The sequence below is a fragment of the Ornithorhynchus anatinus genome, chromosome 7 (genome assembly GCF_004115215.2).
Source record: "Ornithorhynchus anatinus isolate Pmale09 chromosome 7, mOrnAna1.pri.v4, whole genome shotgun sequence".
NCBI lineage: Eukaryota > Metazoa > Chordata > Mammalia > Monotremata > Ornithorhynchidae > Ornithorhynchus > Ornithorhynchus anatinus.
Window position 1 is genome coordinate 67,868,406 of NC_041734.1, and position 22,122 is coordinate 67,890,527.

The window sequence follows — 22,122 nt, forward strand, 5'->3', positions numbered from 1 at the left end:
ACAGAGAGGTTATACAAAAGTAGAGACAAGAGTGCCAGGACACCACTTTCTTTTTTTAAATGGCATTTGTTCATTGCTTACTATGTGCCAGGCACTGTACTAGGCGCTAGGGTGGATACAAGGTAATCACGCTGGACACAGTTCCTGTTCTACATGGGACTCATGACCTAAGTCTAGGGAGGAGGATTTAATCCCCATTTTACAGATGAGGTACCTGAGGCCCAGAGAAATTAAATGGTTTGCCCAAGATCACAGAGCAGACAAATGGCAGAGCCGGAATTAGAACCCAGGTCCTCTGAGCACGTGCTGCTTCCACTAGGCTCCACTGCTTCCCATTAAAGGAGAACTGATTGTACGGTGCTTTAACCACTTCCTTTCCTTATTTCGAATGAAAGACTTTAACTCTGAGCCCCCGCCCCCACCAAATCAAATGATCACATAAAATCACCAGCCTACTGGACCTCTATGAGTTTCCTTAATCATGCATTTCAGATATCAGAATCAGAGCTAGAAAGGGAAAGCTAGTTCAGCCCGCTCTTTTAGGGAGGTCTACATACTCAAAATAGCCGGTGGTGATCTTATTTTAAAAGGCTTCCTAGGATAGAGACTCCTAACCTTCCCCCGGTAGCCGATTTCAGCGTTGAAATGATCCCAATAATCAAATTCTTCTTTAGGGCTAACTGAATTCTTCTTTGCCTACCAAGCTTATTTCCCCTTGTTCTGTCCTCTGTGGGAATTTAGAACTTTTTGGCGTCCTCCTTCTAATAGCTCCTCAAGTGCTTGGGGAATCATGTTCAGAGTTCAAGCTGACCGGTTGACAGGCAGATGCCAAATGACAATTACCTGGGAAGGCCAGAGCAAGTGAAATTCCCAATAAAAGGATAGCCTAAGCCCCACACTGTAGACTCATGGGACAATGCTGGAGAAAGCAGATCTAACCCAAACCCAGGGGGCCACTTGGTATGGAAGGTTCTTTTATTAATAATAATAAAAATAATAACGGTATTTGTTAAGTGCTTACTATGTGCCAGGCACTGTACTAACCACTGGGGTGGATACAAGCAAATCGAGTTGGACACATCCTCAGGAATTCAGTCACCTCTGAGTGGCAGTGAAGGTGAAGGTGAGGGTGGGTACTGGGGAAAGGGAAGGGTAGATGAGCTTCCCTCTTGAGCTTTTGCTAAATTTACAACTACTTTCCAAGGCTGTTGTTTGAATCTCCAGTTGTTCCTTGGGGAGTTCCTCTGTGATTTCCCTGGGGGAAGGTGGAGGCGGAGTGGCACCTTGAAACGGCCCGGAAATTAAGCAGAAAGCCGCCCTCCGCTCCTCTTCCCCGCATGCCTCGCTTCAGGGGCGACAGAAGGTGGACTGTCACTCCTCGAATGACGGCTTATGGCGGACCTTCCCGGGAGACTGACAAGGAGAAATCCATCACCACCTCTCACACGCAAGCGATGCCTTTGGATATCTAAAGAAACAGGTGTTCGAGGACTAAAGCCGAAACCAAATTTATGGTCTGCTCGTTTGGAGTCTCCCCCACGTGCTACTTAGAGCTGAGCCTTGGGCAACGGGCAGATGTCTTTAAGAGCTCGGTGCGGGGAGGAGGGCAAAAAATAAAAAAAAAAACCCCAATGCCCTTTGTGCAAGAACCCGTGAGTCAGATGGGTGGACTGACATCAATAATGAGAACTTCCTCGTGCTAAAAGTACCGGAGCAGTAACTGTCCTACGAATGTACTTGGGCGTTTGATATTCACCCCACCCTTAACCCCCACAGCCCTTAAGTATCTTTAAAGTAGATATTATAAATTATTTCTATTCATGTCTGTCTCCCCTCTAGACCGTGAGCTCGTTGTGGATAGGGAACCTTCCTGCTAACTCTACTGGAAAGTACAATACAACCCTCCCCGGTGCTTAGAACAGCGCTCCACATGTAGTAAGTGCTCAATAAATACCACTGATTGCTGTACTGTACTCTCCCAAGCACCCAGGACAGTGCGCTGTACATAGAAAGCGCTCCAAAAATATCACTGATTGGCACAAACAGCTTCACTGGAAGGCACTTGTGAACCCAATGACTGATTTCTGTCTCCCCCGGCCGCCCCACAAAGTGGTCGGCTCCTAATTAAACTCAGGGAGACATTTAGAAGAGCAGCAGAGAAGGCCCTCGAAAGATGACTCAGGTCTGAACCGAAGGACTGAAAAGTCAGGGCAGCCAAGAGGGAGGCACTGCTTCGGGTGACTCCGAACGATGAATATTAGCCGGGGAGGAGTCCAGGGTTCTGAAGCCTCAGGCTATTTGAGGGAGATGAGTGCAGGAAAGGCACTGAGCTGTGACCTCTGCCCAGGAAATCAACACCCCCACCCCTAATCCCTACCCCTGCCATCCAAAATTCATTCATTCATTCAATCGTATCGATTGAGCGCTTACTGTGTGCAGAGCACTGTCCTAACCACTCGGGAGATATAACCATCAACACATTCCCCGCCCACCACGAGCATTACTGAGCACTTACTGCCTGCAGAGCACTGTTCTAAGCGCTTGGGAGAGTACGGTGCAAGAAAATAACACACACATTCTCGGTCCACGACAAGCTTACGGTCTAGAGGGACTCCATGGGGCCTGTTGATTTAGGCGTGCGGAAACATGACCGATTCCAAGGGTTTGATCGAGCGTTTTAGGTAAGTAAATCCTTCCCCTCCCCTGACCGGGGCTGAGATCAAGCAGCAATCAACAACGAACGGATCTTGAAGAGAGCTTTGCCCACAGCTAAAGAGGCTACCGAATGGATAACCCAAAATGATCCACTGAAGAGTTAGCCTACTCCCTCTCCCTTCTGCATCACCTATACACTTGCATCTGCAGCCTTCTAATAAAAATAATAATAGTTACGGTATTTGTTAAACGTTTTCCATGTGCCAAGCACTTTTCTAAGCACTGGGGCAGACACAAGGTAATGAGGTTGTCCCACGGGGCGCACAGTCTTAATCCCCATTTCACAGATGAAGGAACTGAGACTCAGAGAAGTGAAGTGGCTTGCCCAAAGTCTCACGGCAGACAAGTGGTGGAGCCGGGATTAGAACCCAGGTCCTCTGACTCCCAAGCCCGTGCTCTTTCCACTAAGCCACGCTGCTCTGCCTGACCCTCACCCCACCGCCAGTCCCACGGCACTTACATACACATCCCTAATTTATTCACTTATATTACTCACTGTTTCTCCCTCTAGACTGTGAGTTCCTTAGAGCAGGGAGTCTTGTCTCCAAACTCTGTCTACTGTACCCTCCCAAGCGCTTAGTACAGGGCTCTGCACACAGTAAGAGCTCAACAAATGCACCTCTGTAATTTTATTTATTTGCATTGATGTCTGTCTCCCCCGCTCTAGACTGTAAGCTCACTGTAGGCAGGGAATGTCAGTGCTTATTGTTGCATTGTACTTTCCCAAGTGCTTAGTACAGTGCTCTGTAATACACTCAATAAATACGACTGTATGAGTAAATATCACTGACTGAATGCAGCAACTCAATTTAGAAATGGCGGATTCAGATGTTGAGGAATTAGGTGCAGCTCATTCCGAGGAACTGCTGTTCAAGGAGAACCTCACCATGTTTGGACGATCCAACCCACCACTGCAAGACTAATCTTCATTTGTTTTTACTTTTTACAAGGCCAAAAGTTCATTCCAATCTTGGGATTAAAAAGCCCTCCACCAACTTTCAAAGAAAGTGGAGGAACTTGCACAGATTCATTCAATAGTATTTATTGAGCGCTTACTATGTGCAGAGCACTGTACTAAGCACTTGGAATGAACAAGTCGGCAACAGATACAGTCCCTGCCGTCTGACGGGCTTACAGTCTAATCGGGGGAGATGGACAGACAAGAACAATGGCAATAAATAGAGTCGAGGGGAAGAACATCTCGTAAAAACAATGGCAACTATATAGAATCGAGGCGATGTACATTTCATTAACAAAATAAATAGGGTAATGAAGATATATACAGTTGAGCAGACGAGTACAGTGCTGAGGGGATGGGAAGGGAGAGGGGGAGGAGCAGAGGGAAATGGGGGGAAAACGATAGCAGGGAGCCGGGGTGGAAAGAGCAAGGGGGGGGGAAGTCAGGATTCTATCACTGGCCTGCTGGGTGTCCCGTGTAATTCACTTAACCTCTCTGGTCCTCCATTTCCTCTTCTGGAAAATCAATTCAGGGTATTTACTGAGTGCTTACTCTGGACACAGCACTGCACTAGAGGGACACGGATCGCGTCTGCCCTGGTTCTCAGTCCACGGCTTGCCACCCTGTAAGCACTAAAGCCCCAGACTCTTAATAAGGCCCCAACGGAGAGAGGAATTCACAGTGGGCAGAGATGTTCGGGGGTACTTTAAGAAGAAAAGGTGGCTGCCATTCAACTAAGGGGACAAATTCTTCGCAAAAGCCACCGCCAGTCCGAAGACCAGGCCACCTGCAAAGACTCAATCAGATTATAACAGTACAACATTTCCCTAATGTTGTGAGGCTCTGCTTGGAATCGCCATCATGAAAATTAAACAGCAGCTGAGTGATGCTCACCATTACGGCAGGCGGCCCGTGGTCAACAATCGCACTTACGTTACCTTGCCGGAGATGCTGGAGCAGATCCACATTCCCAAGGACGTGGAAGTCTATGAGAAAATGTCCCTGCTTAAAACGACCGTTCACGACCGAGCACGTTTTCACCCGTTTATATGGTGGGGCATCTTCTCTCGAACTCCCTGGTGCCACGACTCCCCGGGTTGGCCTGGCATCAGTCTAATCAGTCGACTGTTAGCAAAGAAACAGCCCACTCTACTTGTGCGAGATTTGTTGCCTGCTGCTGTTTCTCCTGTTTCAAAATGGGGGTATGCACAGTCCTTAAGGACAGGTTGGTAGTTTCTACATTTTTCAAATTCCCTAAAGATCCATCGAGATGAGATTTTGCTCACACGAAGCCCACGATCCCCAGGGAACTGCTCTTCTGCTTTGGAGAAAGGAACGACTTTGCCTGGGAACAAATGGAGTGGAAAACGTTTGAATGCAAGTGTGGGAGCAATAATGACAGGCGGGAAGAAAGATTCCAATGAAATACTCCTTTACTGAGAGATTTTCAATGCTGAGAAAACTCCACTTGCTTTCTTGACAACTCGTCTCTATCGGCCCTGTGACGTTCCGAGTGTGAAAGCATGAAGACGGAAAGCAATCAACAGTTCATAAATTTCTAGTCAGTCCACACCGGAACCGAGGAACTCGGACAGTAGTAAAATCTGCTTCCCGTCAATGTGTTTCTGAATGCTACTCTGCTTCACTGTGGCTTTAGGAACAAAACTGGCTACGAACGACCATTTTTAGAGTAGCTGCAAACTGAATGGAGGATTTGGTCAGAGAAGAGAAAAACACTGACAATTTCTGGTACGTTTCATAAATATTCTACGTAACAACACAGTGTGAATTTAAAATCTCTGCCTCCCAGGTTCACTTCTCCCTATTAACCTCTAGAGCAGAGATTTCATTAAAAAAGGGAAAATATTCGATGCCGATACTGCTTCGGGTAAAGGGTCCTCTCTGATTGGACACCCACGACGTTTGGGATGCCAACGAAAGTGGGAAAATGGCGGGGAAATACTTATGGGATCCTAGGTCCAACTTCAAAACTGAGGGTGCAAAACAGAATTTTTTCCCAGGACAGGGAGAGGACAAGTGGTCCTGAACTGGATACTGGATCGGAATCATCAACATCAATCCTGACGTGGAGAATGAGTTACCATCTTTCCTTAACATTGAAACTGCTGCCTTCTTAGATGTGGGGACTCCCACTGGAAATTTCTCTGCAGCCCCTGACCCGAAGTCAGCCCTGAGCAAAACGGTGACACCGAGATACAAGGACGACGTGTCCAAGAGCATGACGAAACTCCGGGATATCAAATGGAAACATCTGTAAGCCTGGAATAAGTTCCACCATGCAGTGTGTAGCAAAACACTGTGCTCAACAGAATATACGTGTGTGCGTACGAGACACATGTTCTGAAGACATCGAAAGAGAGGAAGATTGACGATTGTTTTGGAAAGCGTCTCCTTTAACTTTGCGCTTTAAGGACCACTTCCGAATTCAGGGGGTCTTTGCTCAATCCCTCCTATCTGCTTCCCGCTTGCCTCCCTCCCTTCCTCCCGCCCCCAACCTTCCTCCCTGGTTCATCTTGCCCTTGCTTGTGCCCCACGGTGAACGAAGGGGGCTCAGGTCGGGGTGGGCAAATCAGCAGGGGTGACCTAAATCCTGAAGCGTCGGCTTTGCATTCGGCGACGTATGAGAGTTTTGCATCCCCCTTTTCCCCGTCCTTTTGCCGGCTATTCGAGCATCTGCTTCCTTAGCCAAACAGCCCATTTCAATATTACAAATTTTCAAACGCATGCAAATTCCAGGCCCTTGGGGTTTGTGAGATGGAGTTCACTCTAAGTGTTGCAGACTATGCATTTGATACGGGGCTTGTTTTTCAATTAATAGGTACTAAATAAATTGGAGCTATTAGCTCTCCCTATGTCTATCAAATCTAAGCCACTGAATTGGGCATGCTTGTGAGAGTTCCGTGACTGGGAGTCTTAATAGGAAATTCTTTTACTGATAGTGTCAAAAGAGAGTGATATTTAACGTGATGGAGAATGGATTAGCTGAGGTAATTTGGGCAAAGGCTCATGTGGACAGCCAAGTAGGAGGAGGAGTAAGTGCTTACTGAGTTCAGAGCACTGTACTAAGCGCTGGGAGAGAATACACACTTGGGAATTAGACACTGTCCTTGTCCCACAGGGAGCTAACAAAGAAAAATGGAGTGTGACTTTTTTGGAAGGGGTGCAGGTCCTAAGAGCAACACCTTGCAAAGTACAAGACTTTGAGTATTTCAATCTGTGGATGCGGAGGGGATGTTGTGTGACTTTTGACCCCATACCTAAAGTCTTTTTTTTTTAAAAAAAAAATGGCATTTGTTATGTGCTTACTACATGCCAAGCACTGTACTAAGCCCTGGGGTAGACAGAAGTTACTTAGTTTGGACCCAGTGCCTATCCAACATAGGGCTAATAGTCTTTATCACCATTTTACAGATGAGGTAACTGAGGCACTGAGAAATGAAGTGAAGGTCACACAGAAGACAAGTGGAGGAAGAGGGACTGGAACCCAGGTCCTGGATCTCTCCACTAGGCCATGTCGCTTCTCTGGTAGAAAGTGGCGCTCTTCAGCCCTACCTTAAAAGAGCCACTCTAAAGAGCAGATTAGTCAGTCAGTCAATAGCATTTACCGAGGGCTTAATGTGTGCAGAGCACTGCACTAGGTACTTGGGAAAGTACAACACTAAACAGATATAATCCCCGCCCACAATGAGCTCACAGTCTAGAGGGGGAGACAGACATTAACTTAGACAAGCATTTAGTACAGTGCTCTGCACATCGTAAGCGCTCAATAAATACTACTGAATGAATGAATAAATTACAGAAAATAATAACAAGGTTGGTATTTGTTAAGCACTTACTATGTGCAGAGCACTGTTCTAAGCGCTGGGGTAGATTCAGGGTCATCAGGTTGTCCCACGAGGCTCACAGTCTTAATCCCCATTTTACAGATGAGGTCACTGAGGCCCAGAGAAGTGAAGTGACTTGCCCACAGTCACACAGCTGACAAGCGGTAGAGCCGGGATTCGAACCCATGACCTCGGACTCCCAAGCCCGGGCTCTTTCCACTGAGCCACGCTGCTCTCTTATGGACAGATCTGTACATAAGTGCTGGGGGGCTGGGAGGGAAGGAGGGGGGATTTTAATGAGAACACCCAGAGAGTAGGCTGTTTCCTCCTAGCTGTCCTGAAAGGAGGCTCCCGGCGGCGGGGAATCCGAGCCCCAGTCCAAGAGCTCCCAAGTGTTTCTCGCGACCAACTTCTGAAGGTTCTCCTTCAATCCTCTGGGCCACCCCATGGGAATATATAGGTGAGCGACGATTGATCACTCATTCGATCGACAGCATTTATTAAGTGCCTAGGGAGTGCAAGGCATTTTACTAAGCACTTGGGAGAATACGAGGAAGGTAAAAGATATGAATCCTTGTCCTCAGGGGGCTTAAAGTCTAGCGGAGGAGATAAGACGCAGAGTAACTTCCTGATAGGAGGAAGAAATAAAATGGAAAGAAGGCGGGTGGACATGTAAGGGTTTAAATAGTAGAGGGCGTAAATTGGTAAGTTCAAAACAGGTCAGGTGGCTGAGAGTGCATAAATCATAACTGCGGTATTCATTAAAGCACTTACTGTGTGCCAGACATTGTACTAAGAGCTGGGGTGGATACAAGCAAATCGGGTTGGACAGAGTTCCTGCCCCACATTCATTCAATCGTATTTACTGAGCGCTTACTGTGTGCAGAGCACTGTACTAAGCACTTGGGAGAGGACAGTACAACAATAAACACATTCCCTGCTCACAGTGAGCTGACAGTCTAGAGGGCTTATAGTCCACACGAGGCTCACAGTCTTAATCTCCGTTTTACAGATGAGGTAACTTAGGTACAGAGAAGTGACGTGCCCAGGGTCACAACAGACAAGTGGCGGAGCCGGGATTAGAACCCAGGTCCCTCTGAATCCCAGACCCGTGCTCTTTCCACTAGGCCATGCTGCTTCGCTGAGGTGGGAGCTGGGAGAGGACAGTCTGGGGAAGAGAAAAATTGGGGAGAGGCTCCTGGAAGAAGTAGTTTTGGGGGAGTACTTTGGGAGAAACGTGGAGATTTGTGGCCTGATGGATCTGAAGGGGGCAGGGAGTTCTGGACAGAAGGAAGGCGGTGAGCCTGGAGAGTGGAGAACGAGGCACAGTGACATTAGCTTGGGAGGAATGAGGAGTGTGCGGCCCGGGGTGGTAGGGAGCAAGCTGGGGGGGGGCGGGGAGCGCCTTGAAGCCACGGCCAGGCGTTTCGGCATGAAGCGGAAGAGAATGGGCCTCCCTTGAAGATTTTAGAGACGTGGACAGACGGTGGGTGGATGTTTTGAGACAAATGATCCAGGCAACAGACTGGAGAGGGGAAAAGCTGGAGACAGGGAGATGTGGGAGGAGGCCGACGGGGTCATCTCGCTGGGATGGGATGAGTGCCAGAAACAGGGTGCATGCAGGCCGTCTGGACGGAGACCGGAGGGGCGAACCCGAGAAGTGTCGTGGTGGAAAAACCAATAGGATTTAGCTACATAAAAGTGAGCGCTGAAAGCAAGGAATCAAGGATGCCAGCTACAGAGACGGGGAGGTGGTGATGGTGTCAACTGAGGGTGGAAAGTCAGGAGGAGATTTGGGAGGGAAAATGAAGACTTTGGCGCTAACATACTGCGATGGAGGTGCCAGCAGGACGCTGACGTCCTGGATGTAAGAGGAAAACGTCAGACGGCCAAGGAGGTGAGGATTAGCGAGAGAGAGACTGGGGAGTCACCAGCGTCGAGGTTGCAGCTGAAGCCCCAGGAAGAGAGGAGGTCCCCGGGGGAGGGAGTGTACGCTTTGAAGAGTAGAGGACCTAGAACAGAGCCTCGAGGGACATCCACAATTTGGGAGTGAGAGGAGGAAGAGGGGCTGGCAAAGGAGGCTGAGAAGGAGAGGCCGGAGAGGTGGCGGGAGAACAGGAGAGAACCGTGTCGGGAAAACCACAGTGGGGTGGGATTTCCAGGGGAAGGGAGTCGATCTACCGTCAAAGAGCAGCCGAAAGGACAGGGAGGATTTGGAAATTATAATAAGGATGGTATCTGTTAAGCGCTTACTATGTCCAAGCACTGTTGTAAGCGCTGGGGTAGCTGCAAGGTTGTCAGGTTGTCCCACGTGGGGCTCACAGTCTTCATCCCCATTTTCCAGATGAGGTCACTGAGGTCCGGAGAAGTGAAGTAGCTTTCCCCAAGTCACACAGCCGACAAGTGGAGGAGCCAGGATTAGAACCCACGACCTCTGACTCCCAAGCCCGGGCTCCTCCCACTAAGCCACGCTAATTCCCTAGCCTACGAGATTTGGCAAGGGGGAGGGCGTTGGTGGCTTCGGAGAGTGTGGCCTCAGTGAGGTGAACGGAATAAAAACCCGACGGTAGTGGGTCTGGGAGGCTGTGGGGGAAAGCCAAGGCGGCGGGTTCACAAGCCCCGTCTAAGGAGTTTCGAACAGAAACGGCGGGAAGGAGGTAGGGCAACAGTTGAAGGGAGTTGTGAGAAGGTTTCTTTAGCAGAGGTGCGACCTGAGTGTTTGTGAAGGCAATCAGTTTTCTACCGTTTTCAATAATAATAATAATCATTATGGCTGTTGTTAAGCGCTTTCTATGTCAGGCACTCTTCTAAGCACTGAGGTAGATCCAAGTTCATCAGGTTGGACACGGTCCCTGGCCCACATGGGGCTCACAGTCTTAATCTTCACTTTACAGATGAAGTAACTGAGGCACAGTGAAGTGAAGTGACTTGCCCAAGGTCACACAAGAGACCAGCGGCAGAGTTGAGATTAAGACCCGGGTCTTTCTGGCTCCCAGGCCCGTGCTCTATCCACTAAGCCACGCTGCTTCTAACGAATTGAAGGGATTCCCAAATAGGTCGGAGAACGGGCCTCTCCTTACCTGCCCCTTCCTGCTCAGGGGGCCGTCATGAGGGAAAACTGAGAAACCTCCCCTGGAAGTACTTCGGAAAATGAGGGCACAACACCCATTCCGTCACTCTCGGCTCCGGATATTTGTGCGGGAGAAAGGAGGAGGAAATTGACGTTACCCTGATTCAAGAGGCAAAGCTATTAACAGAGGAAGGCCCTTCTCCAACCGAGGCCCGCCTCGCTCCCAACATACCTCTTCACAGACTTCCCGGACGGCCGCCACGCTGGGCTCCTCTTCGGGTTCCATCCCTCCCCCGGGGACGATCCATCGGTCGGGGTGACGACTGCTGCTCACCAGCAGCACCTGGCAGAGAGGCACAGATGTTCACGTAAAGTATCACGCCCGGTCGTTACTGCGGCTTGCGGACACGCGAACAACAGGAAAATATCCGCCCGCGGACTCAGCCGTCACTGGCGGGACAGGTCTGTTCAGGCGGACGGCGTCCGCCCGATCGATCGATCCGCGGTATTTGTTAAGAATAATAACGATAACGACGATGGCATGCGTTAAGCACTTACTGTGCGTTAAGCACCGTTCTAAGCGCTGAGGTGGATCCAAGCTAATCAGGTTGGACCCAGTCCCTGTCCCACCCAGGGCTCACGATCTCAATCCCCATTTTATAGATGAGGGAACCGAGGCGCAGAGAAGCGAAGTGACTTGCCGGAGGTCACACAGCGGACGAGTGATTAGAGCCCAGGTGTTTATCGAGAAGGATTACGTCTTCCCCACTTTCAGGAGCCGGGATTAGAACCCGGGTCCTTCTGACTCCCAGGTCCGCGCCCAATCCACCAGGCCACGGTGCTGCTCCGCCTGTTCGTTCAGGCAGTGTCGACACAATCAATCCGTCGATCTGTCGGCGGTATTTACTGAGCTCTTACTATGTGTAGAGCTCTCTACTAAGCATCTGGGAGAGTACAGTCCAACACGCTTGGTAGAAGCGTTTCCTGCACACAAGATGCTTATCGTCCATAACCAGGAAACTAAGCTATGCAGGACGGTGAGGCCGGAGACCCTCCAAAAGAGACGCGGAAATACTATGATGGGAATGATCTGGTTGGTTTCTCCCCCCGATAATACCATGACCTAGAATATGCAGGTTCGTGGACTGGCTCTGGTTCCCAGCATCCTCTTTTATCTTGTAGTATAACATTAATCGTGGTAAGTTCAGCGCTTACCAAGTGCCAAGCACTGTTCTAAGCACTGGGGCAGATATAAGATAAACGGGTTGGACACAGGCCCTGTCCCACATAGGGCTCACAGTCTTCATCTCCATTTCAGGGGAAACTAAGGCCCAGAGAAGTGAAGTGACTTGTTCAAGGTCACACGGCAGACGGGTGGTGGTGCCACGATTAGAACCCAGGTTCTTCTGACTCCCAGGCCCGAGCTCTACCCACTAGGCCACAATGCTTCGTGCAGTTTTTTTCCTCACCGGCCTCAAACGAAGCACCTGCTTCTCTGACCTCAGGCTAAATCCATCCCTCCAGCTTTCCGCTTTTTCGGGAAGCAAGGTGTCCTCACTGAGTGAGCACGGGATTGGGAACCAGGAAGACCCAGGATCTCCTACTCCCAGCTTCGCCATTTGCCTGCTGCACGACCCTGAGCAAATCATTTAATTTTTCTGTGCCTCAGTTTCCTCGCCCATAAAGCATGGTTCCAATACCCGATCTTCCTCCTCTTTAGACTGTGGGCCTCGTGTGGGATGGGACCCCGTGTTCAACCTGATTATTGGTCTTCTACCTACCGTGGTGCTTAGCACATAGTAAGCCCTTGATAAACACCACCCTGCATTACTCTGGCTTGTCCGTTTTCTCCTTGGAAAGGTAGAAGGGTTGAAAATTAGAACGGCCCAAGAAAATACACTGCAACATCACACAATTCAAGCCCCAGAACTAACGTCTCACAGGTGAGCCTGGTTTCAATGATATTCCTCCCTTTGGCCCCCGGGGAGGAAATCCTCGGGCATATCACAGGGAAGAGGGAAAGAGGATTTTCCCAGTTCATCCGGGTTCTGCGCAAAAGAAGCAGCGTGGCCTAGGGGAAAGACCCTGGGCTTGAAAGAGCTGAGTTCTACTCCCGGCTTTGCCAACTTGCTGCGTGACCTTGGGCAAATGGCTTAACGTCTCGTGGGACAGGGACTGTGTCCATCTTGATTAACTCGTATCTATCCCAGCGCTTAAAACACTGCTTGACACACTGTAAGCACTTAGCAAATACCATAAAAAAATCACCCAAACCCAACAGTGTTGTCTTTTGGTTCCCTGTCCGTGGTAAAACTGTATCCAAGGATGTGTCACACTGAGTCTCGGAGAGCAGGTTATAATGGGGTCCCAGGGTAGTGGCAATTACTTCTTCCCCACTTTCAGGCTGGTAATTAAAGTGACACTTACCTGCCACAAACCCTCCTGAACAAAGAACAAGTCTTTTAAAATAGGAATACTCCAGGTAACAGTGGGCTGGTTTGAAGAAACAACGTCGGATGATCATGAATCAGCACCGTCAACTTAGCATCTTCACAAAGCTCGCACTTTTCTGTCTTTTGCCCCCAATTCCAACCCATTTGGAATTAACTTTCATCCTTTTTCTGCAAATTCCCATTTGGTAATCTGAATATGCTTCCATCCCATCTTTAAGCACACCGCTCTAATTCCCCACAGGCAACAAATCCACTTATTTAACAGACCCCTGCGATCATCCAGAATCACCTCATGGCAAAACGGGGGAAAAAAGCGTGGACTCTCAACGCTGAGCTTTCTGCTTCAATTGTACTTCCACATATATGACCTCTCAAATAGAAAGAGAAAGCCGGACTTTCAATAGAAAGCCGGACTTTTCGTAATTCTGAGTTACCCTCCGGATAGTATCCTACTTATCTTGATTTTAAAGAAACAAAAGACTCTGCTGAACTCCAGGAAATTATAATAGTTATATTAGATTTCTTTAACAACTCATATTTGCCCAGTCTTCCACAAGCCCTTATTTCGCAACCATTTCACCGAGGACGCTGGTAGTGTTATCTCTGTTTTATGGATGAGGAAAATTTAAGCCGAGATTAAGCGACTCACCCAAGGTCACAAAGTTAGCCAGTGGAGGAGGGTTGTATAACCACCACCCTTGGGTTACATAATGCCTCAGCAATTTCCTCTCCTTTTCTGCTCGACAAGTCAGAATACTCACATCTGAGACCATGAATAGACCGGATACCCAGAAAATGACAAACTTCCCCCAAATCTATCTCGATTAGGCTAACAAAGGAGGAAACGCCCTGCAGGGAAAGATGGAAGACGTGAGATCTGCTAGATCTGTCAGCGACCTGACGGGTTTCCTACAAGATTGACAAATGCGGATGCTTGAAGATTTTCACGTCCAAGGGGAAGATGCTTTTGCCAAATATCCACCAAAGGGAGAACACACACGTAACAGGAGTGAACCTTCCTATGCTGAAAGGTAAACTGATCACCTGTTGCGGCCCTGAGTGGGTTACGGATCTGGCCCGAGTGGGCCCTCCTCGCCGTTTCGGCTCCAACGTGCCCCTGGCCTGCTCTAAGGGTCTGCCCACGCCGGGCGCCGGCCCCCAGCCCGGAATGTGCCCAAACCAAAGTGAGCCCAGCAAAATGGAAGTTGGTCCAGCCTACTTAGAACACTGTAGCACAGAGAAGCAACGTGGGCTTGTGGATAGAGCACGGGCCTGAGAGTCAGAAGGTCCTGGGTTCTAATTCCAGTTTCACCACCGCCTGCTGTGACCCTGGGCAAGTCACTTCACTGACCTTCGGTTCCCTCAACTGTCAAATGGGGACTGAGACTATGAGCCCCACGCGGGACAGGGACTGTGTCCAACCCGATCTGCTCGCATCACCCCAGCACTTAGTACTGTGCCTGGCAAACAGTAAGCACTTAAATACTATTATTGTTATTAATAATTCCAGCTCTGCCACTTGTCCGCTGTGTGACCCTGAATGAGTCACTTTCCTTCTCCGGGCCTCAGTTCCCTCATCTGTAAAATGGGGATGAGGACTGTGAGGCCCCATGTGGAACAGGGACTGCGTCCAACCCAATTATCGCGTATCTACCCCAGCGCTTAGAACAGTGCCTGGCCCCTAGTAGCCGCTTCCCAAATACCACCGTTATTATTATTATTATTAGAGTGCTCTGCATCCATCTGACTCAACGCCACCGTCACTGGGTCCTGCTGCCTCTCTAGGGTTCAGAGCGCACCTGGAACAAGCTCCACCTCTCATGACGGAAAGGCAGGTCCGAAGGTTCGACCACGGTCCTGCTACGTGGACTGGTTTCACTCGAGGTGTCCGCCCGGAGACGGAGGCCGAGTTCTGCTTGGTTACAATCTCTCAGCAAAGGCTCGGCCGTATTTGTGAACCAAAAACCAAGCTAGCGGCCCTTTCACAGCTGGAAAGGCCAAGGAGAGGGAAGGAATTCTTTGGGATCCGAGCAAATAAAGGGAAGAGCAGATTCAACCAGGTTTTGTCCCTTTACTATCCTACGCCTGACTGAAATCCAAAGCTACGCTGAAACCTCACCGTGGCCACGCTTCGGTAGTAGTAATAATGAAGCGCTTACTATGTGCAGAGCGTTGTACTAAGCGCTGGGAGAGAATACACAGGTGGGAATTGGACAGGTTCCCTGTCCGTTCGGGGGAATGGGGGAAAGATCAATAAGAAGTTAAGAGGTCTAAGAGATTTTGTGCTTTGAGGAAAAGATATCCAGGAAAAAAAACCCCGAAAAACCATTTTCGAGACAGTGTTCCATCCCACATTCCTGCTTTGAGGCAGAATTTGAAACTTCAACATGCTGGTGTGCAGCAAGGCAACAAAGACTGCAGTCAGCAAACAGATCTCGCCTGGTCATTTTTACTGATGAAAGTAAAAATGGGCAAAATGAAAGGGAAAAAGATCACTCTGCATTCCAATTTAATATTTGCTAGATCATTAAATTATATTTTCCCATCACTCCTGATTATTAAACTTTAAAAATTATTACATGCAAGGTGAGGTTCCCGTTTCATAGCAGCCCCTGATTTCATCTCTCCTGCCTGATTCTCTCTCCAACTACAAGCGAAAAACCGGGATTGTCGTACTTCCCATCACGCGATCCATCAATTAACCGATGGGCACTTAGTGAACGCTTACTGTGTGCACGGCACTGGGCTAAGCACTTGGGAGAGCACAGTACAGTATGGTTGAAAGATGCAATCCTTGCCCTCAAGGAGCTTTTACTCTAGCAAGGGAGGTGGATGTTAAAATAAGTTACAGGCAGTAGAAGTAGCAGAAGATAAAGATATATACATAAGTACTCTTCCAAGCGCTTAGTACAGTGCTTTGCACACAGTTGGTGCTCAATAAATACAATGAACGAATGAAGTGTTGTGGAGCTGGGGGTGGGCTATCGAAGTGCTTAAGGGAGATGGCCTCAAGTGCATATTCTAGTGGAAAGAGACCGGGCCTGGGAGTCAGAGGTCGTGAGTTCTAATTCTGGCTCTGGCACGTGTGTGCTGTGTGACTTTGGGCAAGTCTGTTCACTTCTCTGGGCCTCATTTACCTCATCTGTAAAGTGGGGATTAAGACTGGAAGCCCAGGTGGGACAGGTGTGTCCAACCTGATTATCTTGTATCTACTCCAGTGCTTAGAACAGGGCTTGGCACACACTAAGCACTTAACGAATACAATTATCATCATTATTATTAAGTGCACAGATGATGCAGAGGTGAGGGTGACCAGGATGGGGGAATGACGCCGCGTCCTTTTTTTTTTTTTTTAAATGGCATTTATTAAGTGCTTACTATGTGCCAGAACCCATTTTACGTGCTGGGGTAGATACAAGAAAATCAGGTACCGCATATTACATGCTTAGAACAGTGCTCTGCACATAGTAAGCGTTTAACAAATACCAACATTATTTGCTAGGGTAGATACAAGATAATCAGGTTGGACACGGTCCCTGACCCATATAAAGCTCCCAGTCTTAATCCCCATTTTACTGATGAGGTAACTGAGGGCCAGAGAAGTTAAGTGACTTGTCCAGGGTCAGAGAGCAGACAAGTGGCAGAGCTGGGATTAGAACCCAGGTCCTTCGACTGCCAGACCCACTAGTGATCGTTCCACTAGGCCATGTTGCTTATCTTGGAGGAGACATGATTTCAGGAAGACTCTGAAGATGAAATGAGTGGTGGTCTGTCGGATATGAAGGCCGGGTGAATTTCAAAAACTGTTGCTCTTTTATTATTAAGTCTGAAACCTTGATTGGAACGGTATCTGTCTTTAAATAAATAGCATTAACTGTGCTGGGTTTTTAAAAGATTGCAGCTTTATGCGGGAGGGGAAGGAATGCAAGGCCCTGGGGCATGTGGCCACAAAGGATAGAGAAGATAGAGAAGCAGTGTGGCTCAGTGGAAAGAGCCCGGGCTCGGGAGTCAGAGGTCATGGGTTCGAATCCCGGCTCTGCCACTTGCCAGCTGTGTGACTGTGGGCAAGTTGCTTAACTTCTCTGGGCCTCAGTTACCTCATCTGTAAAATGGGGATTAACTGTGAGCCTCACGTGGGACAACCCGATTACCCTGAATCCCCCCCAGCGCTTCGAACAGTGCTCTGCACATAGTAAGTGCTTAACAAATACCAACATTATTATTATTATTATTATTAAGATACCCAGCCCCTGATAGCACTCAAGTCAGACAGTCGTGACTTCCCACTTCCACTTCCCGTGAAGGGGCTGTGGGAAACAAAGGGGAAACGTGCGATCCCACACAACTTGTCAACCCACAAACAAACTGAACTGTGCCCTGCAAAGCCACAAGCTGGGTGAACGGACGCGAACCAACAATGCCACCGCCTAGGGCAGACCGGAGTTTTCCACACTAAGCATGTAATATTTTGTACTCTCCCAGGCGCTTAATACAGTGGTCCGCACATAGTAAACGCTCACTAAATACCACTGATTATTGTACTCTCCCGAGTACTCAGTACAATGCTCTGTACCCGATTAAGCGCTCGATAAACGTCACTGATTGACTAATCCACCCCAACGCTTAGAACAGTCCTTGACAGATAGTAAGTGCTCAAACACAATAAAAGTAGTGCCGATAATAACAATGATGAAGAAAGGTTTCTCGACAGGTGCCGAACGGCGAGTCCAGGTTGGACAACTGAAAATGGGGGGCGGGGACGATGAGAGATACGTTTGAGACCGGCGGGAAGCGTGGCAGAGCTAAGGCTTTACGGACCCGGCCAAGGGCCGCTTCGGACAGCGCGGTGTCACGGCTGAGCTTCGGCGGGCAGACCGGCCTGGCTTCCTGCAGTTCAGAGACGAGCGGCTCGTCGGCAGGGGAAGCCGGGAGACGGTCATGAGACTGAGGCCGAAACGAAAACAGCTGCAAACCACAACTGCGTCAGCATCGGCGGCGGGGCCCATCTCGGCGGGTGCCCCGTGCAGTCGGGATCGGCCGTCCCGAGGCAGCCTTTTTGGCCACTCTGGTGAACTACGCTATCGGCGGGCCCGTCTTCTCAGTACGGCGCCTTGCACGGAGTAAGCGCTCAACAAATACGACTCAACGAATGAATTCGAGGGCAAAAGGCATCTATACGACCGCCCTAACTCCTGCTCTGTTCAAACTGAAACGATGGGTTTTTACACGACTTCCGGGTTTCGTCTAGTATCTGAACCCGTCGACCGGTTCTGCCTCGCCGTTCGAACTCCTTTTTCAAAATATTCCTTTCCGACAGCCGTAAAGGACCGTTCCGGCCTTTCCCTAGCCATCCCCTTTCCCGGCCACTTGGGTTGTTTGTTCGGACCCTCCGACTTTTGAAACTGTGGTCTTCGATTTGACCGTCGGCCACTCCTTCAGAACACTTAGGGGTGGAAAACCCAGTCGAGCCCGCAGAAAACAAGCAGGCCTGTTTTCGCCCAAGCAATTATAATGTCCCAGGGGAGTCAGATGAGTGTGGTTTTCTGGGACCCTAAGCGCAAACCGCACTTAAAAGGAGTATTTCTTCTCCCGGCCCGTACGTAAACCAGCACTAAATTTTGGGGGGGTGGGGGGGGTCTTACAAAGTTCCCGCCGGGCTTATTTCCATAATTCACAGGGTGAGTGGGAAGCGTGGAGAAAAGCTGGGTCACGGGAGTCACAGGGGAACAGGGCAATAAAGGGTAGCTTAATCCCTCTGAAAGATTATTTGACAGACGTTCTCAACTGAAGGAAGGTTCCACCAGAAACCACTTGGGAGTACTATATATTAAACCAGGTATCCGCGGGGGAAAGATAATAATTCCACTCTCAGCCATCCGCAGTCTGACGATGACGACGTGAATCGGCGCGACCCAGAGAGCCCGAGTTGCCGAAAGGAAAGGGAAACACGAAGGTGTCGATTCAACCCTCTGAACGCTTCCGCATTTTTATTCCACGGCGAGAAAACGCGAGATCAGAGGGTCTTAGGGACGCGCCGCCATTTAGCTGTCGTGAGGGCTTGGGAACTTGGAACTGGAAAGGAGGGAGGCAGCAAAAATAGGAAAATATTGAAGTGAATTGGGAGGCTAGGACTTCGGACTGCCACATTTAAAAGTAACTGCACAATCTGCTTCGCCTGGGTTCCGATGTCGGCTCTGCCGCTTGTGTGCTGTGTGACCTAAGGCAGGTCGCTTCACTTCTCTGTGCCTGTTTACCTCATCTGTAAAACGGGGATGGAGAACATGAACCCTATGTGGGACAGGGACTGGATCCAAACTGACTACCCTCTATCTACTCCAGCGCTTAGTACAGTGCCGGACACATAGTAAGCACTTAACAAAATAGAGCAATTATTATTATTTTTTCCATTTTCTCCTGGTCCTTTGAACAGGAACACAATAACGGAGACCTGGATAATGGCGATTCCTTTCTCTGAATACATTACACAGAAGCCATTAGCTTCTTTCGGGGGGGGGGACGCCTCACTGCCCAGAGGACTAAAATCTTCACAGTGCAGAAGCACAAACCCCGATCCTCTGTGCCATACAGAATAAAAGCGGAGACGGTGGAAGAGACGTCTGTCTTCCCCAGAAGCTTAGAGAAGCAGCGTGGCTCAGTGGAAAGAGCCCGGGCTTGGGAGTCAGAGATCATGGGTTCGAATCCCCGCTCTGCCACTTGTCAGCTGGGTGACCGTGGGCAAGTCACTTCACTTCTCTGTGGCTCAGTTACCTCATCTGTAAAATGGGGATTAACTGTGAGCCTCACGTGGGACAACCCAATTACCCTGTATCTACCCTAGTGCTTAGAACAGTGCTCTGCACATAGTAAGCGCTTAACAAATACCAACATTATTATTATTATTATTATATGACCACCCCCAGAGGGAAGGAATCTTGGCCCTCTGCAGGTTTCGTCCAGGCCGAGCTTGAGGCGAAAGAGAAAAGGGGGCTCTTTTTCGTAACTCCGAATTCTATATTATAGAATTGTAAATTAATAATAATAATAATGAGTAATTCTATAAATTACTCATTTATATCAATGTCTCCCCCTCTAGACGGTAAGCTCATTGTAGGAAGGGATCGCATCTTCCAACTCTGTTGTACTGTCCTCTCCCAAGCGCTTAGGACAGTGCTCTATACGTAGGGAGTGCTCAGTAAGTACCACTGATTCATTGAGTACAGATTTAATAATAATTGTAAATATCTGTAATTCCATTTATTTATACTGATGCCTATTTACTTGTTTTAATGTATACACATCTATAATTCTGTTTGTTTATATTGATGCCCGTTTACCTGTTTTGATGTCTGTCTCCCCCTTCTAGACTGTAAACCTGGTGTGGGCAGGGATTGTCTCTCTCTATTGCTGAATTGTACTTTCCAAACGCTTAGTACAGTGCTCTGCCCACAGTAAGCGCTCAACAAATACGACTGAATGAACTATAGTAATTATGGTATTTAAGTGCTTCCTGTGTACCAAGCACTGTTATAAGCGCTGGGGTAGAACCAAATTAATCAGGTTGGACACAGTACCTGTCCCATATGGGGCTCACGTTCTTAATCCACATTTTACAGACGAGGCAACTGAGGCTCACGGAAGTCAAGTGATTTGCTCAAGGTCACGCAGCAGATACGTGGTGGGGCCGGGATTAGAACCCAGGTCCTTTTGACTCCCAGGCCCGGGCTCTAGCCACTACGCTTCTTCGGCCGGCCGGCCCCACCGGGATGACCCCCAGGCTGCCGGGCGGCTTAAATGACCAGTCTGTGAAGCCAACGAGTCGATCTTCTAATCTGCACCCCACCCCTTCCACCTCCCCAGCCCTGCAAGTTCTGTTGGTTTTAATCCCACTGCCGGTTGTGATAAACTCGTTTATTCTTATATCGTCCTCTCCCAAGTGCTTAGCACATGGCCCGGCACACGCTAAGCGCTCGACAGATACGACTGAACGGATGTACCAACTCGCCTGCGACGGTACCTGATGCCGCAAAATGAGAATATGGTTATAAGATGAGGCCTGAGCAATCAGGGCGCTGCCATTTTAAAGCGGAAGAGCCGCCCAAACCCCCAAGTGGGCTTAGGGAATTGTAGACGTCCTGGGAAGGCGGCACACATTTTCTAAAGGGGAGACGGATGGTTTCTGGCCTCTCCTGAAGAGATCAGAAATGCCGAAACAGCAAGGGGGATGAGTGAAAGCTCAATTGGGCAACGGGGCATTCGGCGGGGGGTGGGGACAGGGAAAGGGGGTTGACCCCAGCTGCTTCAAGCCCTAGAATTTATGAGCGGAAGGGGGCAGGGGAGCGGGAATGCTTTGCTGGGCTAACGTGGTTGAAAACTAAATTCCTCAGATCCATTAATGCTAATAAAAATACCGATAATAATGGCATCTGTGAAGCGCTTATTATGTGGCAGGCACGGTACTGTGCTGAAGTGGATACAAGCAAAATGGGTTGGACCTAGTCGCTGTCTCACACGGGGCTCACAGTCTCAATCCCCATTTTACAGATGAGGGAACTGAGGCCCAGAGAAGCAAAGTGACTTACCCAAGGTCACCCAGCAGACAAGCGGAAGAGCCGGGAGTAAATCCCAGGTCCTTCTGAGTCCCGGGCCCGTACTTTGGGGAGATGAACGATTAATCAGGGGAGGCCTCCTGGAGGCGTGATTTCAGAAGGGCCTTGAAGATGGGGAAAGGGCAGTGGTCGGCTGTGTGACCCTGGGCAAACTGCTTAACTTCTCTGTACCTCGGTTACCCCATGTGGCAAGTGGGGATTGATACCGGGAGCCGTATGTGGGACGGGGACCGGGTCCAACCCGATGATCTTGTATCTACCCCAGTGCTTAGTACAGCGTCTTGCGGGAACAGGGCACGACGCATGTTGCGAGGAGCATGCGAAAGTTCTAGGAGGGTCCTGAAGATGGGAAGCAGTGTGGCCTAGTGGAAAGAGCACGGGCCTAAGAGTGAGATCTGGGTTCCACTCCTGGCTCCACCACTTACCTGCCGTGTGACCTTGGGCAAGTCATTTCATTTCCCTGGGCCTTGGTTCC

General features: G+C 49.3%; 1 protein-coding gene across 1 annotated transcript in view; it reads right to left on the bottom strand.

Moving 5' to 3' along the window:
* Positions 1-22,122, bottom strand: part of NUDT3 (nudix hydrolase 3) — an 88,502-nt gene that overhangs the window by 30,674 nt on the left and 35,706 nt on the right. The window contains exon 2 of the mRNA XM_001512210.4: positions 10,821-10,931. Coding sequence (XP_001512260.1) covers positions 10,821-10,931 — 111 coding nt within the window. The remainder of the gene's footprint in view (positions 1-10,820; positions 10,932-22,122) is intronic.